The sequence below is a fragment of the Etheostoma cragini genome, chromosome 2, assembly GCF_013103735.1.
Source record: "Etheostoma cragini isolate CJK2018 chromosome 2, CSU_Ecrag_1.0, whole genome shotgun sequence".
In the NCBI taxonomy this organism is placed as follows: domain Eukaryota; kingdom Metazoa; phylum Chordata; class Actinopteri; order Perciformes; family Percidae; genus Etheostoma; species Etheostoma cragini.
Window position 1 is genome coordinate 14,599,602 of NC_048408.1, and position 22,291 is coordinate 14,621,892.

General features: G+C 38.7%; 1 protein-coding gene and 1 long non-coding RNA gene across 3 annotated transcripts in view; one reads left to right on the top strand and one right to left on the bottom strand.

The window, feature by feature from the left end:
- The window catches only part of ctnna2 (catenin (cadherin-associated protein), alpha 2), a 300,512-nt gene that overhangs the window by 27,509 nt on the left and 250,712 nt on the right, over positions 1–22,291 (bottom strand). For both annotated transcript variants that reach the window (XM_034887425.1, XM_034887433.1), the window contains 3 exons: positions 3,478–3,570; positions 1,948–2,104; positions 945–1,145 (listed from right to left, as the gene is read on the bottom strand). In XM_034887425.1, coding sequence (XP_034743316.1) covers positions 945–1,145; positions 1,948–2,104; positions 3,478–3,570 — 451 coding nt within the window. The remainder of the gene's footprint in view (positions 1–944; positions 1,146–1,947; positions 2,105–3,477; positions 3,571–22,291) is intronic.
- On the top strand, positions 128–19,559 carry LOC117954007. Its single transcript, XR_004658725.1, has 3 exons — positions 128–139; positions 17,820–17,829; positions 19,391–19,559. It is a non-coding gene; the product is annotated as an uncharacterized LOC117954007 (long non-coding RNA).

Below are 22,291 nucleotides of genomic sequence, written 5' to 3' on the forward strand. Positions count from 1 at the left end.
GCTCACTGGATGTTTTTTCTTTTTCGGACCATTCTCTGTAAACCCTAGAGATGGTTGTGCGTGGAAATCCCAGTAGATATGCAGTTTTTGAAATACTCAGACCAGCCCTTCTGGCACCAACAATCATGCCACGTTCAAAGTCACTCAAATCACCTTTCTTCCCCATACTGATGCTCGGTTTGAACTGCAGGAGATTCTCTTGACCATGTCTACATGCCTAAATGCACTGAGTTGCCGCCATGTGATTGGCTGCGTAGAAATTAAGTGTTAACGAGCAGTTGGACAGGTGTACCTAATAAAGTGGCCGGTGAGTGTATATATATATATATATATATGTATATATATATTCAGAGGTTTGAGCCAGCATACACTAAGCCATCATAACACTTAAATTACTAAACACAAGGTCCTTCTTTACTCCCCACTGCGGCCTCACACCCCCATAAACTGTGAAAAGTATTCAGTCAAATGTGTGGGAAGCCAATCTTTACTGGTGGTGGGACAGAGACGTGTGTTGGCCCTGAGTCCGGTCTGCCACAGGGATAAACACACAGTGATGGAGAAAATGGATGAGAGGCAAGAATGGCAGACGAGTGAACAGGTGCTGTCCAAGGTTTATGTCGGTGCCAAGACACTGATCCAAATTGTGGTAAGCTTGGAATCCAGACAATTTAGGTGTGTATGTAAGTCATTGACCAGACTGGGAAGCTAATGTAAGTGCTAGCATGTGTTAATGTGTGTGTGTCTGTGTGTGTGTGTGTGTGTTTGTTTGTGTGTTTGTGTCTGTGTGTTTGTGTGTTGAATGAAAATAGTGTAACTTGCAAAAAGGGTTTTAGCTAAATGTTGGATGCAAGGGTGAAGGATACCGTATTAATCTCTGCAATACACTGTAATACATTCAGCTTTGACTTCTGCCACACCAGCTTTGTGTTCAGTGCACTAACCAGTCTCAGACAGGAGCTTGATGGACTCCAGCACACGCTCGGTGTAGACCCCAGGTTCGTAGTTTTCCATCTCAGCGTTAATGATGTGGACCACACGAGCAGCTCGGCCCCGGATAGCTCCAGCAGTTCGGTCAAGAGTGTCCACGTCTCCCTCTTGCAGAGCAATTACGCATTTGTTGACATCCTCAAGGATATGGTTCTCTTGAGAGAAGCAAAAAAGAGAACGACAGTGACTGGATTTGGAGGGACCCAAGGCTTTTACTTTTTTCGGATAAAGAAAGTTTGGATTCAGCATGTGTTTTTGTGATTAATTTGTGACCAAATTAATTTTATCTAACCTTCTTCTTCTTAAATACATGCCAGTAAATGTACCTATGAACCAAACATGAGCCTTTGATGAACTAAACCCTCATGTTGTCCTTGGGTCAAATTTGACCCGTTTTCATTTTATTAATCAGAAAAAATGGGCCTAAAATGTCAACATTAGAAATGTCAAATAACTTTGGAAAAAACATAAGAAAAAAAAACAAACACCCACAATAATGAAAAAATGACAACAATGTCGGAAAAAGCAATAATAATGTTTAATGGTTGATGGGAAGATAACACAAGGGTTATTTAATTTTTAGTAGTAACATTTTAGATTAACAATTACAATGAAACAAAACAACAAATGGGAGATGTTTGGCAAGATATATAGAAAAAAATGCAAAGAAAAAAGTTTTTTCCTTTTTCAATTTAAACAGAAACAACCATTGCTTTCTGACATTGTGTTTTCTCTGATTTGCTCTAAGTGTTGTTGCTGTAAATTGTATGGTTTCTTATTTGTGATTATTTATATTGAGATTTAGTTTTTTTATCACAAAGAAACCCCTTCAACTTGATGTTTGAAGCTTCCAGTAAATAAATAAAACTGAGTGTGAGTGAGTGTAAATCAGGAATATCTTCATTGTTTTCTTCAATTTGCCAATCATTGAAGAACATGTGCTCTATTGTCTCATACCTGACACAGAAAGGAAGTCATCCACAGAGGTGATGTCATCCACGGCCTCGGTCAGGATGCGCACCTGCTTCTCCCACTGATCCTTGAACACATCCATGTTGTCTTGGGCCACCTTGCTCTGGGGGCGGGCAGCCAGTGTGAGAGCAGCGTTGATAACCTGACATGAAAGAAGAGCCAACATAGTAACATAAGGTATGTAAAGAACAACACATACTGTAATATGTTAAAGGATAAGGCTGGGCTTTTGTCTTTATGTTCCTTATTGTCTACAATTCCAATTAAGAGACCAAAACCAATAACAATCATGCATTATGCATTAGTTTCATTAAACATCTAGGCTTGGTTCTGTGAAACGTGCATATGCTGTGGAATAATTTCATCTTTTATAAAAGGAGCAGGGTGATGTACACTGTCCATGTTCATCTTTATGAAGAGATTGAGGGGAGGGGCTATGTCAGGCATTGGCTTGAATTGATTGAATTGCTTGTCATGGTTTTTCATGGAATTTGTTTAAAATAAGAAAAATGTAAAGTATCACCAAACACATCTTGTCAACACATTGCAAGTGTCATACATTGTGTCAGAAAATATCCCAAATTTGTGTTTCCAAATTTCCAGAAAATCCATCCATCAACATAAGATAGAACATTTGGCTTTAGGCTAAAAACTCCAATGCTTCATAGGATTTTACAATAAAGTTGTGAAAATAAACAAGGTAAATTATGTCCTTGTGTTCATTTTTTTTTAAGATCAGCAACGTCCTGCTGGAACTGTTTACAGCAACAGCCTTGTGGGACAGGTGGCATGTGTACTTCAACCCAAACTAGCATGCTTTTTTACTCCCTATTCCTTATCACTTTTGTTTTCTTAGATATAGATTTAGTAAAATTAATCTGACTAAGGAAAAGAGTTGCTATGATCTGGACATGGCATTCGCTGCGATTTTGTGTTTGCCTTTGTGTGCGTTTGTGTGTGTGTGTGTATGTTTGCATGTGTGAAGATAAGGGACCTGGGTTAACTCTACCCAGAACAGATTGAAATATTACTCTGTGTTACACCCGAACCTTGTTCCTCCTTCCCCAGCCACAAAGTGTGTGTTTTTTTTTTTAATCTGTCTGTGTTGAGCTTTGCCAAGAGGTATCAGGAGATTCCTTCTCAAGTATTCTAAGTATGTGGGTCTCAGCAGGTGTGCATGGTGGCGCCTGCAGATTAGGTCCTGAACCTTAAATTCAGTCTTCCTATTCCATTACTATGTCGGGTCCTGTGTGGATAAGGCCTACTGTTAACCTTGGAAACAATGGATTTATTTTAATCTCCTCCTTTGCTTGCATACTGAGACACCGTACAACAAGGTCCACCTACACATGATTCATAGCTTTTTCTCCCATTCCGGCAACTGTAATTATTTCTCTGTAATTATCTATCTATTCCAACTTTCTAAAAAACTCTAAAGAGATGAATTCAGATTTTTATAATTACCAAAACATTTTGACTCGTGCTGGTGTAAAGAGTGCTGTTATGGGTCCTCACCTGTGGACATAGGCTGTCAATTTGGGTGGCAGCCATTCGAACCAACTTAACACCCTCTTCATTGTTGGAGATGGAGCAAGCCAAGTTGGCCACCTGAATAAAGCAAGCAAAAACAAATATACTTAGAACCGAGTACTTGTTGCCTAAATGTCATGAGCACATTTTTCCCCTTCCCGCTCTGGCAGACTCCCCACTGAAAAGCATTGGTTCATATTTAGTTTGTCTTAAAACAACATTCACACACCCATATGCATGTTGAAACACTTGTTCCTTCTGTCCTTATCAGCTGTAGAGATCCCGTCCCAAAGCTCTTCTAATGTAAGTGATGGGGACAAAATCGTCCACATCCTGTCCAAAAATACATTCTAAAGTTTAGTCCAAGGCACTTTTGCCAGCGAAAGCCTCACAATGCAGGAGGATTGTCGATTTGTACCCCATTACTTACATCAGAAATGCATTAAGATGGATTTTTTTTCTTCACAGCCACGGAGAGAAGGAAAAATCACAGTGGCAAAAAAAGTCAGAGATAGACATCATGTATTATGAACTAAGCCTTTGTGTGTAGTAGGCATGTACAGTAGATACATCTCTACTGTAGTCCATGGTATGCATTTAGTATTGCTATCCGTGCAGGGAAAGGGAATTCAAACATTAGAAAATCGTTGATGCAAGAAACAATGCGCCAAAAGTTGGAGTTTGCACAATCACTTCAACACTTCCCGGTCTTGTCTGTAATAACAGGAGATAGCCAGTATCATATCAGACAACACAGGTGGCAATTTCATTTTTGTACTTCACATTCGTATATGTGTGTCAGATGATGTAAATGTTGTGTCAGTCCAACATATAATGTGTGGAAACTCATTTTTACAGACCCCTGATGGTAGACATAAAGGGCATGCATGTAAAGAATGTTAGTGACATAGTACATAGAACATAGCACAGGCTGGTTTGAAGCACTCAGTTGCTGCAAAGGTAAATGGATTCATTCAGATCCAAAACGGTCAGACTCACACGATATGTATACAGAAAGCCTAACTCATTAAATTGACATTTCCAGCATGCCTGTGATGCATGACTAGCATGCCTAACTCATTTTAAGGCTTGGTGGTGCAAAGAGGAGCTTTATTGTATAATTAAGGTGCCAGATGTTTTTTATGTATGAAACAACCGTTACTTTGATTTATGTCTGTCCTTTATCTAGGTAAGGTTTGTTGATAACATGTTTCCAACCTCACTCCTTTATTGAAGACAGCTTTTAATAGTCAATCTTTAAATAGTACATCAGGCTGAGTGGCATTAGTATCTTAGAAAATGTCCGTTGTGAATCTGTCTTCATATTTGGGTAAACTAATTATATTTCATTGATGGATTTGAAGATTTTGTGATTTGGTATCTGTATGCAGTCCATCATACAGACTGTTTGGTTAACTGGGACAGTTTGAGTAATTTAAAGTAATTTTAAAGGTAGAGCATATTAAAGGTGCTATAGGATATTTGAAAACACAACCACAGTCAAATTTGATCTGACAGTAGTACACACACAGTCTGCTATATTACTGTGTGAAGCCATCATACTTCTCCACAGCATCACTGGATTCACAGTTAATTTTCATAACTTCAAACTCTATATAATCCAATACCATCCAGTAAATCCAACTGCAGCATGAGCTTGGGCTTTACAACTGAGCTAAACAGACACATGTCTGTTGGCAGCAAAAGGTGCCAGTCTGTATTATCACTTCTAGTGCTTGCATGTCACTGTTTGAGGCAAATTGAAGTAAATCAAATTTGTGTTAGAGGACTCTTGCTTAGAGCTCTGTCTCTTTACTCATGACAGCAATGAGCACATTGATGGATTGCAGTCTTTTACGTGTAGCAGTGTGTGTGTGTGTGTGTGTGTGTGTGTGTGTGTGTGTGTGTGTGTGTGCGTGTGTGTGTGGGTGTGAGAGAGAGAGAGAAAAGCAGACTGTGATTGAGAGTCTGTGTTCCACATAAACGTGAGTGGCTGCTTGCAGAAGGTTTGAACAAACATACAACACATAAATTGAATGACATTCCAGCATTATTGAAGTTCCCTGCATTCAATTACTATTTTACAATACAGTAAATCATATGGAGCATTTCCTAGACCCTATATTATGGGGTGAAATATTTGCAAATGTCTTCTCATCTTTGCAAAGTAAATTTGAAGTGAATGCAGTGTAGTTTTTACTAAATACTCCCAGTAAAGAAAAGTCCAGTCCTTTTACTTTCTGTAAGTGGACTCCAGCTGGAAGAAACATCCTGCTTTGTTTGTTTTTCTCTGGGTTTAGGACTGACAGAAGAAATGCTATTGTATTAGCAAAACTCTTCCGTCTTGTTTGATCACTCCTAAATGCAATGGATCTATTTCTAGAATGTTCATGGTTAATTTTTGTTCCAATTTGACTTTGTGTAAATTGGGCTGAAATAAAAATCACACTAAATGTCTCGTTGAATAACAAAGCCTTCATGTGTCAAAAGTAGGACAAAGGGTCAGCACTTTTTCCATTATACTATTTTTTTCCAATTACAGTAAAATTATGGCACCTGAATGGCAAAAAAAGCAAGTCCCCTCTCTCTGTCTTTATTCTGCAGTGTCCTTTCTCTAGTTCTGCTCAGGGCCAGCTGCCAATGTGAGACTTCACTGGACCCATGTGAGGCAAAGGGGCAGAGGGCTTTCTTGAGGTTGGAAACATGCCCAACAGGCCCACTCCCACTCTCTCTTACCCCAACACAGAGAGCTGGGCCAGGGCCAATGCTGCAATATCCAGCCAGAACTACTAATTGCAAGTATCTCAGGAAGGGCCTCTCCTTTGAGGTTTTTCTTTCATAGAGATGAGGGGAAAACCAAGACAAAAGGTTTGGGACTACACCACGCAAACTTCATGCTGATATGGTCAAGGATGTTAGAACAGAATATGCAATTCAAAGAGGTGTGTGTATGTGCATGTATTTGTGTGTGTGTGTGAGAGAGAGAGACAGAGAGAAAGAAAGAGAGAGAGAGAGAGAGAGAGAGAGAGGGGGAGCAATCGAGAGAGATCCCTGCGGAATGCTCATTCCTCATTTTAGCCTCGAACAAAGAACTATCGATTTTGTCCTTTTGCTCTGCCATGGATAATCACTTCAATTCTAATTTGATGAAGGTTTCCACTGCAGTTGAAAAGATGGGCATTTTCATGTATGCTATCTAAATCACCTAAATGGAGCTAAGTAAATGAAAATAGATCTGTCCTTTTTCTATTTTTTTATGCAGGGGATTGCTGCTGAGAATCAGAAAGCACTGATGATGGTAATCCTTAAAATACCATCTTACCAGTATCACTTTAATGGTATTTAGCACCGCCTGTGCACAATGCATATAATCAGTTTATCTCCATGTAACCACCTCTTTGCTGCAACTAACTATTATTCATTATGTAATGGCTAAAACCTTTGACAAATAACTACAACCCCCCCAGCTTTTTTTAAAATCTTTAATTGTTCTGGATTAAGCAAACATTTGAGTGGCTGTGCCAAAGAGCAGGAAAGCTGAGCCAGAAGAAGACTCTCCTTGCTTCACTCAGGACGGTCAATGCCCAGTAAAACTTGCCATTTCTACAGCCATTTTTCGAGCAGCTACACTCAACAAATCTCCTTCCAGTTACTAACTCTCAAGAACGACTAATAGAGCCGGTGTCAGCCAAGGTGCTGGGCACAACAGCTTTGCCCGAGGAAGAAGCAGGAAGAAGACTTAAAAAAGAAGAAGACTGGGAGTGTAAGAAACAATCAGTGGCGATGGCATTTAAAGTTATGTGATGTAACACAGAAGCACTTTGTTCTATTTACAGTCTGTCATCTGGGTGCTTACTTGTTTCAGGGGTGGTGTTGGCAAACACTTCATTGACATGGGCTAAAGGGTTGTGTTTTATGTTTTTCAAATGCAGAAAACCACCAGAATATCTCACCGCTCTTTAAATGCCTCTCTACCGCTTGTGCACACATGAGCACTGACATGCACTCAGTCTGTCAACATAAATGGAGCAGAACATTTAACAAGGGAATACAGTATGCAGACTGGGAAACAATTAGAGGCCTGCCCTTGCAGGAGTACTTCTATTTATTTTAGTCAGTCAGCAATAATGCCTGTACCTTCAACGCATGGACCGGAGGTGACAAAAACAGGTTAAGGGGCACCACATTAGGTAACACCCGATGTCAAGCCTGAGTGAAGGTCAGGTCTAGAGGAGATATCAAAAGCAGGAAGTAACGACCTGCTGTGTCTGACTATAAACCACGTCTTTGAAAATCAATCCCCATTAAGAAGTAAAGTACCTATTTCCTTTAGGAAAAATACCCACCGGGCTCGTAACAACATCAAAAGGCATGCCAGGCCTTGCAGCATATTAAACAATAAAAGTGTGGAATAGTAAGCACAAAAGGTAATAGATTTCTGAGTGGGCCGCTATGATATTGGTTGTAATGTCTTTTCTACACTTGGATCTTGTTCAGATGAATGCAGTTCTTGATTGGTGGATTACTCATTTTCTGAACAATGCATCAGATAGCCTTGTCCTTATTGAGTGACATACAGCTCGTCATATGTTCTTGTGTGTGATCAATATGAAATCAAAAGGGAACACTGTTTTAACAAAACCTCATTTGTACAATATTTCCTACCTAAATTGCAAAATATGTTGGAAAACAATGTAAGAGGCAATCAAACAGTCTATTCTTTTCTTGTATGGTGAGGATCTAAAATTAGTGAATGGCTTTGTGAGTCATTTTGATTGCTGATTGCTCTTTAATTGCTCCCTCTGCTACCTTTTTCCCAACCCCCGCCCATCCTTGCCTGAGAGACAAAGTGGACCTAAATTGCGAGCGACTTTAATGCACTAAGGAGATCTCTCTACACTTCCTAACTCAGAATGGAAATTAGTTCAAGTCACTGTTTACTAAGTGACGGGTCCACTAATATGTGGCTGACTGGGATACAATCCTACACTCCTCGACACACTGCCTCTCTGCAGACCCCTGGTTTGGTTCATCAACTCGATGCATGCAGACACAGTCTCTACCACAAATGCAGGCACACACACAGATACAAAAAGTGTCTCTTATTATTTATAATGCCGAACTCTTTGAGATGAAAGATGGTGTTCACCCACTAGAATGACAATCAGGGGTTTTCCCTCACATTAGATAAATAGGATTAAAAATAAGATGGGAGCATTTCTGTCTCTTTGTTGACTTCATGTGAATAGGAAGACATACAGTGTATGAAAGATGACAATATTTATTTATTCATTATTACAAGGTGTCCTTTATATGGAAGACTGCGGAAAACCCACTACAGATATAACTCTGTGACCACTTTGAGATCTACCTGTAGAATCTAATGGGATCCAATACAACAGCTCAGCCATAAATGTTACCTTTACAAAGATAATATTTAGTTGTAATGGATTCCATTATATTCAAAGGTGGGTATGCCCATTCCATGAACCCAAATAAAACTACAATGTGACCATACAAATAACTAAAACATAAACATAAAGAAATGGTTTAATAATGCAAGTTTAGCAAGGGTGTAAAACTCTGTGCTGCTAAACTGTAGGGCCCTTTATAGCAACATGAAAGTTAAGTGACCCGTTTCCATACGGTCAATGAATCCTTAGCTGCTTCTAGGTCAACTCCAGCTATTGTACACATCCCTTTTGACCAGGTCTTTACACTAAGAACATGTACAGGTTTGGGAGACTGAGGTGGATAAGTACTGTATACTGGGGTACAGTGGAAGTCATGAGAAACAAATCAGACAGTCCATTCTGGAGTTCACAGATTAAAGATAAATGCCACGACTTCCTTATTACTGCCACGATTTGTATTTTGCTGCTTTCATTTCATGATCAACACTGTATGCAGCAAAGAAGTAAAACAAACATCTAAAATCTTTCTTAAATAATGCCTCAGGAGTAGGGTTTAATATTTTTCCCAAAACTTAGATTAATCAGATCCAGGGAAAAGAAGACCAGTTTCCCTGGAATCCCGGAAAATAGCTGTTTTTTTTTATTTATTTATATTATCTCAAGTAATGTATTGATATCATTCAAATATGTGTTCCCCAATCCCAAACTGACATTGTTTATATTATTTTTATTATCATTTGGACAAAAGAACACCTTAAGTCCATCATCAACACAGTTTGCAATGATCAATTCTGTTGCGTGATCAAGTGAGCTGCGTCCGTGACATCTGATGCAGCACTAATTATGAAATGCCAGGTGGATTGTATGTGACTTCCAGTGTTGGGCAAGTTACTTTTAAAAAGTAATTAGGTACAGTTACTAGTTAATTCTTCCAAAAAGTAACTAAATTAGATGCTCAGTTACAAATTATAAAAGTAACTAGTCACTTCAGAAAGTAACTACTGCGTTACTTTCAAGTACATTTTTTAATGCTCAAATGTGACTCCCCCTCTTTAACAAAACATGAAATACATGTGCATGTTCAATTATTTATGATAAATCTGATTATTATAATGAAATGGACACTTAATAAAATACATTATTAAAAGAAACTGTACACAAATCTAAACTATTTGTAATGTTGCTGTGGGACAAAGTGAGACTATCCTCCAAACAAATGCCATGTCTGTAGATATCATGTCTGGTGGATTGATACAAATAACAACATAGATGTTTTGGAACTTTTGATATTTATTGCCCTTCAACAGGCCACAACTGCGTAAAATTAAATAATGCTTGTTAAGCACTAAAGCAAAAAGAAATAACAAATACATACACTCTTTGTAGTGCAAAAAAATGTAAGTGACTTGATGTTTATGCTTTTTGTGTGTGTGTGTGTGTGTGTGGCTAGAGTTAGGGAGAAGTGAGAGAGTGACAGAGATTAGCTTCGGAGCAGGTAGCCACTCTAGAGTCATAGTGCCTATGTTTTCTGACCACGGTGGGAAATCTGTAGATAATCAAATCTATAATCAAATAGATTACTCGTTACTGAAAAAAGTAACACTGTTAGGAACGCCGTTTTTGCCATCACTGGTGACTTGTCTTCTGAAAATCTAGGCAACCTTTATAAAACCAATATTTCAAAGAACTCCATTATACAAAATAATGAAATGTGCTAAAGTAAACCATTGACTGATTCCTGAACCATTCTATTAAACGAAATCCCATCTATGGCTGTTGAGATTTGTATACGGCTACAAATGGGAATAATCACTCAAAGTTAACCAACATATTTCTTCATTATGGCAGGGCAGGCATATTCAACTAAATGAAAGCACAGAAATGTACAACTGTGCGCTGCAAAAAGACAGGGCCAAAGGCCGATGGAATACTGAATTGCTAGTAAAGCTTTTGAAAAAACAAAACTGTAAAGCCCATTTCAGACCAAAGATTTGCAGCAAGACGAACTGAAACTTGCAACTTGCAAACTAGTTGCAATACGTCAGTCTGCAACGTTGTGAAACCTGCCAGTTTACACCATACTGTATGTGTATATAAAGATGGATAAGGTGTATCCACTTCCTCCCACTGTAAAAAAGTAAAGTAAAAACATCCCGGATATTGGCGATGCCATCTTGTAATTTTGGAGCCAGAGTCTGCACAATAGTGTTAGGACGGTGGAGCCGCAGAATTAACTGTCAAACCTACATCGCGAGAATCACAGCTTTGTTCTATTGCCACTCCCTTTCTTCATTCACCCTGATTTAGCTATGAGTTCATTGGCTGTTGAAACAGGTGACGTGTTTTATGTTCTAATACCTTGTTTCTGCCGTTTCCTATTTAACCTCTCTCTCAAAGAAATATATATATATATTTTTTAAATGTTTAAATGCTGTTGAATTACCAACTTCAGAACTTCAGAACCATTTTACGTTCTGTGATATTTTATGTCCATCTGCATATCATCTTGCACATGGTCTGATCATTATTGGCTATTGATTGAAAATAAGCATTGGCTACATCTCCTTTAAGTAATGGTAATTTTTATTTGTGTTTGTTTTTGGGATAAGGCAAAAGCTGGTTTGCTTTATTATTCAAGAAGTAATATAAAATAAGAATGTGGATTTAACATGTGGGTTTTGACCTTTTTATTTTGACCAAGAAAAATCTAGTGCAACAATTTTCTTTCTTTAGAGTCTATATGATTCTAAATTACTACAGAATAGCCTTCACAATCACATCATGGTCTACTTGACAGCCATGACTGAGCTTGCATGAGAAGCTGACAGAGTGTGATATACAGTGGCCGTTACTCTGAAGCCGCAGCTGAGGATTGGGTATTCCTGCTAATACCATGGTTGGCTTCTTGATAAATATTATAATTTGCTGCAAGCTTCTAGGGAGGTGAACCAGCACTGCTAGTAGGGAGATGTTTGAATTGTAAATGAGACAGCAGCAAGGGTGGATGACAGAAAAGTTCAGAGAAAAAGAGACAAAATCACAAACACACACCACCGGAAAGGAGAGTGGAGGCACCTGATGTAATACAAAATAAGAAGTAAGCAATCTCTCTGCAACAGTCTGTACTCTGCTTGTTCAACCCTTTCTAGTGCTAAATGTCAAGGACCAGCGGTATCTTTCGTTGACCACATACAGATAGGCTTCAAAATGTCATTTATTTACATTAAAATCTGAATTTGAATTCCTCAATCCAGATGGCCATAGGAAGAGAGGATGGGCGACAGGAGAAAACTATTATATAAAATTGTATTGAGCTCAACAAGGGACACAGAGCGGTAATTGAAAGCAAAATGAAATAATCATGAAGCTAGCTGGACAGAACTGACTTGGGACAAGCTTTTATATGTGTGTCTGTGTGTGCGTGTGTGTGTGTATGTCTGCACATGCTTTCAATTTAGATTTGGGTATTGGATTATCTTGTTCACATTGCTGTGAATGACAGGGCATTAAAGAAAGTAGGGAGAGGGGAACAAATGGCTGACTCACTTTTCCTTAGGCGGAGGGCAACTATTCACACTTCCTTTTGGCCTCAGTGTCTTGCTGCTTTGCTGTGCTTCAGACTTGAGGAGCAAAGGCTGGCTAGACTGATTTCTGTTCATTTTGCTATGAGCGCTCTCTCGCACAGAGGGTGTTGGTACCACCTATATTGTCAAAAAGTTGTGTCTTCCAGGTAGGTAGTACAGTGGTTTGTTCTTTTTACAACATATTTTGCCTTTGCTCAAGCTGGTGCTGTAGCCACAGGGGCCAGACTGTCTCCCTCACAGTTCCTCTCCATTCCTCTTTCCCCATAACAAAAACTAAAACAAAAAGCAGCTAGGGCTGTTTCGACTGAAGTATTGATTTCTCTTTGCTTTGTCTCTCCCACTCCCTCCCGCCCTCCCTTTCTTAGAGTGCTAGCCAAGCAGTCAGGCTTGGCACCAAAACATAATTATGAAAATGGACCTCTGGGTTGTTTCTTTTAATCTATCTGTACATTCCACATTCCCTCTGCAACAGAAGCTATTTAAAAACTGTTTCAGGGGAATTGAAATGTTTAACCCACTGTACTGTAAAGCCTGGAATACTTTTTGGCAGAGGTGGAAAAAGTACTCAAGTATTGTACTCAAGTAAAAGTACCCATACTTTGATGAAATATGACTAAAGTCCAAGAACAAATACCTATCTAAAACTTGACATGACACACCACATTTAAGACCCTTAGAAAGGCATAATTTGCAATGTTAGTTCAGTCCATCCCATAAAACGTTATCAAACAATCAACTGAAAGTGAAAGCACCGTACATTGTTAGTTCTGAGGTACATGCTTCTTTTCTTCACAAACATAAAAAACAGTGATAATGCAAATCAAGGCCAAATCACTTTGACTCAATAAATGGGTTAGACCCTAACGTTCCAAGCCCAGACTAGGTGCTAGCTTTTACAAATTATTGTGCAGAATCACATAAGGGAAGTGTGTTTAGTATTGTAGCGGTGATTCAAATTATAATCCTGTAACACAGCGATCTGTTCTCCGCAAACTAAGCACATTGGCTTTATCTATGACTTTAGTAAATACTTAGAAGTCCATGTTTGGTTAAAAATTTGGCGCTCTGTATCGACCCTTTCTTTCTTTCATTCCCATGAGCGGACATTTTTGAGGGATAACAGCTCAAAAGAAGAATGCCCAGGTCTGGTGTAGTGGTTCTGGGTGTGATTCTTTTATTCTTCCTTTCTGTTTCGTTAGTCAAAGTTTTTTTTTTTTTTACTCAGTAACGAATGGGATTTGTAATGTAGTGAAATACAATACTTCACTCAAAATGTGATAAAGTAAATTTTAAAATTCCAACTTTAAAAACTACAAAACTACTCAATACAGTAACGTGAGTAAATGTATTTTGTTACTTTCCTCCTCCTCTTTTGGTGGCACGACATTGGTTTCTGTCTAAACCAGGTGTGTAACAGATGCGTCAATACTTATAGCCAAAATCATCAGGAAATGCCTTGCATTGTATATTGTAAGCAAACCCGGCAGACATCTAACTACCGAAACGGGAGATTTTAGTGTGAGTTTCTGTCAAACGCTGGCATCAATTTACTATGTGTGGCACCCATGACAAAGTGCCTCGACTCAGACAGCGATTGCTGCTCTCTCCTCAATTTACAGTTCAGTGGCCAGTGAAACACAAATGACACAGCCAAAATCAGTCCCATTTTCAAGACATTAAACTCTGCAGCAGGACATGAGTTACAGTAGTTGCAGCATTACAACGGCTTCCTTGCTCAAGGTCTTTGTGTTATGTTTAAGTGCAAAATGCAATGCCAATTTGGTTATATTTGGCCTGTCTGTACTGGTTATATGTACTGTTGTAAGCAGAAAAAATGTGTTATTCTGAACAACAGGTTGTAGGCCACCAATTTTTCTGCAACAAAGATCATGCAAAGTGTGATGCTTCTCTATCTAAAACTTTAGTCAATGATGTCATCTATATAACCTTCGTCCCATTGGACCACTCAAATATTGGAATATTAGCACCCTATTTAATACAGGAAGAGATTATCAATTGATCCAAAGGATCTAAACACCATTGTCCAATCTCATACAAAATGCGAACACGGCAAGACCTTGACATTTCTCCACATCACATCCCTCTGCCTTCTCACATCTATCTAAGGCACAGGAAAAGCATGATTAGTCATGTTGGATGATAGATGCACGCAGTGGGAAAGGTCAGCAGTTGTCGGTCCTTAATGCTTCAACCTTTAAATTGGGGGATGGGTGAAGAGAGATGAAATAAAATAAAAAGTGAGTGGGAATAGGAGTTGGTGACAATTTACAAGAATCAATCATTACTCATTCCATGTCATACACATGTGAGGCATGGTGGAGAAATGTAGACAGTACAGTTCAGGGGTGAGAAAAACATCCTCCCATCTGCTTACAAAAGAAAGACAAAGACATAATATCCTGAATGCTGAAATCCAAACCTGATACCTCAAAGCAAATATGAAAGCTGATGTGATTCATTTTCTTAGCATTATAATAATTTTGTTCTTCAGTTTCTCTGAAAAGCCTATATCTTCTACATTTAAAACATGTAAAAACAACATATATGTCCCTAAGACAGCCCAGATGCATTTCTTGATCTGATCTATAAGGTGAATTTCTGTCTTAGGAAGTCTAAATGTGCCAATGGAAATGTCACATTGATTCCTGTGCTTTTAATTAATGCTAGTGTGATTTTCTCCCAGGTGTAAACAGGGACGTGTGACATGTGGGATGTGAAAGGCCATCACGGCACTGGGTGTGCGCAGAATAAACCGCAAAATTAAAATACTGTCCATCACAATGGCCATTAGTCCTCTTCTATTTTAGACTATTGTTCCCAGGGTGTTAATAAATAACACCTTATGTGTAAGGCAGTGTCCACCTAAGATCTCGCTAATATTCTGACAGTTTTTTAAGTATGATGTCTGTGGTGATATAAAGCACACTTTATATTTACTGTAACTACTTTTTTTGCATAGTGACAACGATGTGAGGTGATGGCATATAAGAAAAACATTTTATTTTCCACTGTACTGTCTTTGTGAAGACAAACAATTTTTACTGGGAGTGTTAGTGCCAATGCACATCTATCTCTGATTGATGTCAGTTTTACAAAAGGGTGTTAACGTGTTTCAGATTTCAACAGAAATGTCTTGGCACCCTTTTTGGCAGAGGACATGTACTGAAATAATAGATGAATCACACCAACTCTAAGGGCCCCAGTGACCAGACAAAAATCAAATTTGCAATCAGCACAAGGCTTTGATGCAATGGCTTCAGCTAATTACTTCATTAAGGGGAAGACATAACTTTTGCCCTGGGGTCGCCAATTAATGTGAACCCTGGAACCAAATGTGTTATAGGTGCTTTTCTTACGTAGCGATGATAAACTATAAATTGTGAGTCCAATTAATTTAGGATTGGTGTAATTAAGCTTTGGGAACTGAACACTGCTACACCTATTACTCCTTGGGGAGAAGTGTCTGGACATTTCCACAGTAAATAATGGCCACAATCTTTACTTTCAACCTTGAAAATGCTCTAAATTACTCATTAAAACATGTTGCCGTCATCAACCACTTTTGGGAAGCGGATGCCTTAATGTTGTCTTATGAACAGCTGGGGTCCAGCCTGTATCGTTTAAGGTTATTTCCACAGTATAACAGAGAGCAGGTTGTGGGAGTCACCATCAGGGCATATTCACATCTGCCATCCCAGGGGTGTTGCTCCACTGTGTAATTAGGTATTTGTCTTAAAATCTGTTTGGGCTTCACAGACTAACCTAAAATGAAATTAATTTATGTTTATATGTACAGATCCTGATTATATTTAGAGTTTAAAAGGGATCTAAAACGGCCTGTTCTTAACTAATACAAACTACCAATGTAAAGGTGATAATAACAGCACCTTTGTACTATGAAAACAAAAGTAATCTTACAAAATTTTTCTCTCACTGCTTGGATTGAATTTAGATGACCCCGTCCTGGCATGGTTCAACTGTCTAAACACTCCTGGCCAGCTAATACACTGATGCCCTATTAAAAGGTTACGAAAAATACTGTGTATGTATAAAGGTTAAATTCTCGTATCAGTAGTCAAACCCTTTCAAGCTACATCTTAGATAGATAGATAGATAGATAGATAGATAGACAGACAGACATTAAATGAACAACACAAATATGAAATTTGAACTCTTCCCTGACTAGTTAAACTTTGCGATAAGGGATAATCTTTACTCTTACTACAATGGATGACTAAGTCCGATCAGAGTTTGCAATTTATTATTTCCTTTGTGGCAAACAAAAACACACCAATAGCATTATTGGTGTATTGTACTGCTGGTCTTAGTGGGACAGCTTACTTGTTTTAATTTCAACACCATAGTTCCCTTTAGAGTTTTCTGAATGCCAGTCCCACCAACACACATTCTTGTTCTCTCTCATATTATGTTGTCTAAAGGGGGAACTAAAGTAGCTTCTGACAAACAACCATGATTTTAAGAAAAGGTAGAAAAATGTTTCTTTTGTTATTGGTTTGGGATTTTTTTGAAGTCATTTTCCTGAATGTTCATCAGGCCATACTACACTATCCAGAAAACAAACCAGACTGAATGTTATTTGCTATGTAGTGCAGTAGACTTACTACTTACTGTCCACCATTATATTCAAGTGTCCAAATTCTGTGTGAAACTCTCTCTATATAGCAACCGTCTAGTTCCAACAATACAGCAGTAGTGTCTATTGCATGTATACAACACTCGTTTTGTTTCTAAATTACCATTGTAGGACTCCACACCTGTCATTGATGACACATTAAATTATAAGAACTTGTACTTTAGCACTGAACCCGCTACCGTATTCATTTGTTTAAGAGGGATACACTCTAAATTGTGGATCATACCTCCCTCTTGATTCTATGTGGTTTGAATGCACTCAGTGTAGGTCGCTTAGGACAAAAGGGTCTGCCAAATCAATGTAATGAAGTTATTCATTAAAGACCAAAATCTATGAGTATCTATTATAAAGTTAGTAGGAATGAGTAATGAGGCGGTAACTTCGGACACAGCAGCACACATGATTACACTCCATTCAAGCACTAAACTTAAACCTTGGCTGACATTACTTGACCCTAACACCCCAGCCTCATCCCCACCACAAATTACTGCTACATTGTTAAGCACATTTCAAATGCAGTCACTTAAAAATGTACAAGCGATACTGTAGTCTGGCATTGTAACACTTGGAAGTACAGAGCAACCAGGCAGATAATCGTATCATTTTACTGGTTCAGTGAATTGATTGGGAAAACATATGCTTTTGTTTGCCAAGCTGAAGGTAAGTAGTTGAGTATGATTTAGATGTGCGTTTGGAAAAATGCACCTAAGTGTAACACACAAAAATCGTTAGCAACGACTGACATTTTTAAAATCATATGAGAATGAGGTACATGTGCTGAATTAGTCATAACAGGTGAAAGAAAATCTTCTGCCAAAACCCTTTGCCACCAAGATGAGACAGAGGTTTGGGTTAATTGGCTGGAGATTGTGAAGTAAAGGATTTCTGGATTATTTGCCATGGTAACAGTTGTCTCATCTCTTCAGTCAACACTGTTTTCAACTTTAGTCTCCTCCAGTTTTATCTTTATTGCTGCCCCTCTTGCCAGAATTAATTCACTGGAGCAAGAACTGAATTGTAGACTGAATGAAGTGTGTTGCTATGACTTTATATGCTGTGGGCAAAGCTGTGAAGTTGTTTTTTAAGAGCTTTTGGGTAGCACTCCATTTGACAGCACAGTAATTACAAAGAACTCACTACTTAATGAACAGTTAATGGATGTCCAAAAGACAACTGCATGTCATTCACAGCAAGGAATATTGTAATTACAACAGTAATTTAATTTTTACCTATTTTTAAAAACATGTAATGACCTGTTTTTAACACGCAGTGATTTGTGAAGCAATTATCTATTAACAAGCTGCCAAGTGCAATTAGTAACAACTTATATAAATATCATTCCCAAAAGTAGCCTAAGTAAATGTATGTTTCAGTAATATGAACTATATAAACTGGACTGTAAAGTCATGTGCAGTATTTTGTGTGCTCAGTGAAATTAAAAGTTGGATTAGGTAAAATAAATGAAGTACAAATTAATTTGTTTATTTTTTGGGTGCCCCACAGTGACGATGTCAGAGACCTGAGGTTCCCTAGAATCAACACAGAGAACATTATTGGGGTTAAACGAGATCAGCAGGAGGTGTGATCAGAGGGGGGACGGTGCAAAGTGCCAAATCATTCTCCATATGAGGCAGAGGCACATCCTCCCCATCATTTTCTCCTCTCCCTACCCCTCGCCAAATGTAAAGCTCCCCTCTGGAGAGAAAACGGATGGCTCCTTCTGCTCCATTAATCTAATGACAATGCCCTGTGACTAAGACCAGCTTAGCAGGCATTGCTCATCCCCATTGGCTCCTCTCTCACTTAGTATGCCATCTATGCATGAATGCAACAGGGGCAACGACAGCAAAGGAGGAGGAGAAAGAAAATCAAGAGAGACGGAGTCACTGCAAACAATGGCCAGATTATATTGCACTGGTGTCCATGGTTACCGAAAGATGTCACATACCAGCACTGATGAACTGTATTTAGAAAAAAAACGTGTTACTCAAAATAGTGTTTAAAGTCCTCAGATTTCTCTGAATTTATATATGTGAATGTCAGTGTACCGGGAATAGTAACACAAGTGAAGTTACATTCCTAACAACAAATAATTGAGAAGGCAATTTGATGATTGCAATTAGATGAAAAACAAAACTACCTTTCATACATTTTTCAGTTTTTGTGGTGTCTACAAAGCCAAGGTGCACCTCTTTAATAATGTGTGGCCCAAATCCGAAAAAAAGAAAAAGAAATTGGGGGTCAAGTGACCAGGTCAGACTTCTTCAGAAGTAGTGTGAACCCTCAAATCTAGCACAAATCAGATTTTTTCAAATCAGATTCAGGCCACTTCCATATTTGGTCTTGAATCAGACGCAGGTCAGATTATTTCAATGCAAATGCAGTGTGAACAACCAAGACCCTGCAGCGAGGGATGGGGCTCCCTGCTGCCGGCGCGTCTGTCAGTGGAGCGGACTGTCCTCAGTGCGCCCCAACTGCTTTGGGTTGCCAGGGCGGGAATCGGCTCACGTAAAAGGCACCAGGGGTCTGGGGCAATTGTCGGCAACCCACCCAACCCGTCTTTTCACAGACATTTTCATGAATTTGTGAACCCCCCCGGACGCCCCAGACAGTATGTAAAAAGTGAATACTTTCGGGCAAAAGAGGACGTTTGGTCACCCTAGTGTATTTGTTGCTACTGCAACAACTCTGCATCACAAAGTGAAAGGGAGAGAATTTACATAATTACTATTTTCTGACAGAACAAGTGAAACAAAACTGCAATCTAGTTTTTCAACAGTGCAATAATACTCAATAGTTAGAGTCTACACAGATTAACACATCACTAGCTACTCGAGACGGCAAGCAATGACACTGCCTCAAGTTTAATTCAGACTTGAGATGGCTGTGATGATGGGCTTTTAGTTCAGCCCTGTGGAATGTACAAACACCCCTTTCCATCTGACACTTCTGGGAATGTCACTGCTCTGCAGTGTATGTGTTGCTTGCTGATGTCTGCAGGAGCACAGGCTCTGCGTATGTTAGCCCAGCGTCTCACGGGAGAGATGTCTGCTTCAGCCTAACCTTCGGGGAAATAGCAACCAGAAGTTGTCTGTCAAGAGCAGAACTGCTGGCCCAGAATAGTACGGGGTCAGTGTGGGAAAATAGGCCACACAAGAAGAGCAGACGGGACTTCTTAACTAAATGTGTGATGCTCTGAGTCAAACTAACTGCCAAATAATCTCACACACATTTAAGGAGCTGTGTGTAGGATTTAGTGGCATAAAGCGGTGATGTTGCAAATTTCCACCAATGGAATACCCCTTTCCTTACACTTCCTTGTAGGAAAACCTACGGTGGCCGTCAGGTGACGTATAAACATGAAAGGCCCTCTCTAGAGCCAGTGTTTGGTTGTCCGTTCTAGGCTACTGTAGAAACATGATGGTGCGACATGGTGGGTTCTCTGGAAGAGAACCCGCTCCCCATGTAGATATGAAGGGCTCATTCTAAGCTAACAAGAATGAAAACTTAATTATAAATATTATATTATATTTCTGCCAATATATCCCCTAAGTCCTACACACTTGTCCTGTACATTGAGTTAAGGAACAGATCTGTTTGAGTGTGACATTTCACGATAAACCCACAGCAGTTAATGGAGTTATCAATGGCAATAAGTGGCTCTCTTACTTCTAAGATTGAGGCAATTCAGCTTTATTTGTATTACCCTAATTTGATGTCTCAAAAGCTTCACAAGCCTTACATTATGAAATATGTAATGACAATGACACCATTCAACTTTCTCAAGAATAAATGATCAAGAAAAAATATTTGAAAAGCTGATGTAAAACAATTTTTGTCTTCTTTTTGATCAATAGGAATAAAAAGAGCATACGTTGGTAGACTATTCCTCTTCAGCTTGTCAATTTTTGAAATATAAAGATGGGACTTTCTAGTGTTCTCTGGGTTTAGGTTGCTTAACATTTTATTGCAATATCTAGTCGCTATCTAGTAAAGCAACAATGCCCCCCAAAACCCTCAATACAAATAAAAAAGATTAACACAATCACAGGTAAGATTATGAATAAAATTATGCTGTTAACAGTTACTGAAGGTATCTGCATTCATATATATATGCCAAAATTGAATCTTTTATGCATCTAAAATGTATTTTTCTTAACCTTTCTTTTCTCAATCACCTCAAAGTTGTCCAGTAATTTAAGAGCAGTTCTAAAAAAAGGTCTTTTAACAATAAGAATGAAAGCAAAGTTGTAATCTTTTATGATTCTTTAGCCAATAAATAAAGTTTATCGCACAAACTATACCTGGATCACTTGAAACAACCTCTTGCTTATTTCAGCATTGTTTCGGGGTTAAAAAATGTCCCCACCTCGATGACTCAGTCTTGATTGAGTGTTCTTCTGCTTTATTACCCGGGGGCATGTTTGTTGCCATGGTGACAAAGAAAGCAGGGGCTGACACAGTATTCCATTACTGACTGAACAAAGAGCAAATGAAAGATAATTTTCCATTCTGAAAGACAGGCAGACAATGATTAAAATGATCACCTCGCTATGTCATTGGCACCATCTACAGCTACAGTACTGTAATATAGTGCTGATTAAAGCCGCTATTAAGATTTCTTTGCATTGTTTATGTCAGCAATTGCAGGAAATAATGACAGAGGTACACTTAGAGATGCATGTACAGTATATACATTGTGGAATACATCTCACTAGTTGTATCCAACTCAAAAATGGCATGGTCCATGTAGTACTGCTATTATTAATTATTATAATATTATAACAAAAACGTACCCAAGATCTCTACCAATAAGTCTAACTCACTTCCTTGTCACTACAAAAATGTATAGGAGAAATATTTGTCTATACATGTGGGTTAATCTCTGACTGTATGTGCACGTCCTTCTGTGTATTTTAAAACTGTACGTTCAGCTTTTAACCAATGTACTGTGTTCCAGTTATCTCACCCTCCAATAGGCTTTGAATATATTAATAAATAACAACTATATTGCGGCTTTACTTCTGACTTTCTTTTGAATGCATTCCATAATATATACAGTGGGTACGGAAAGTATTCAGACCCCTTTAAATTTTTCACTCTTTGTTTCATTGCAGCCATTTTCC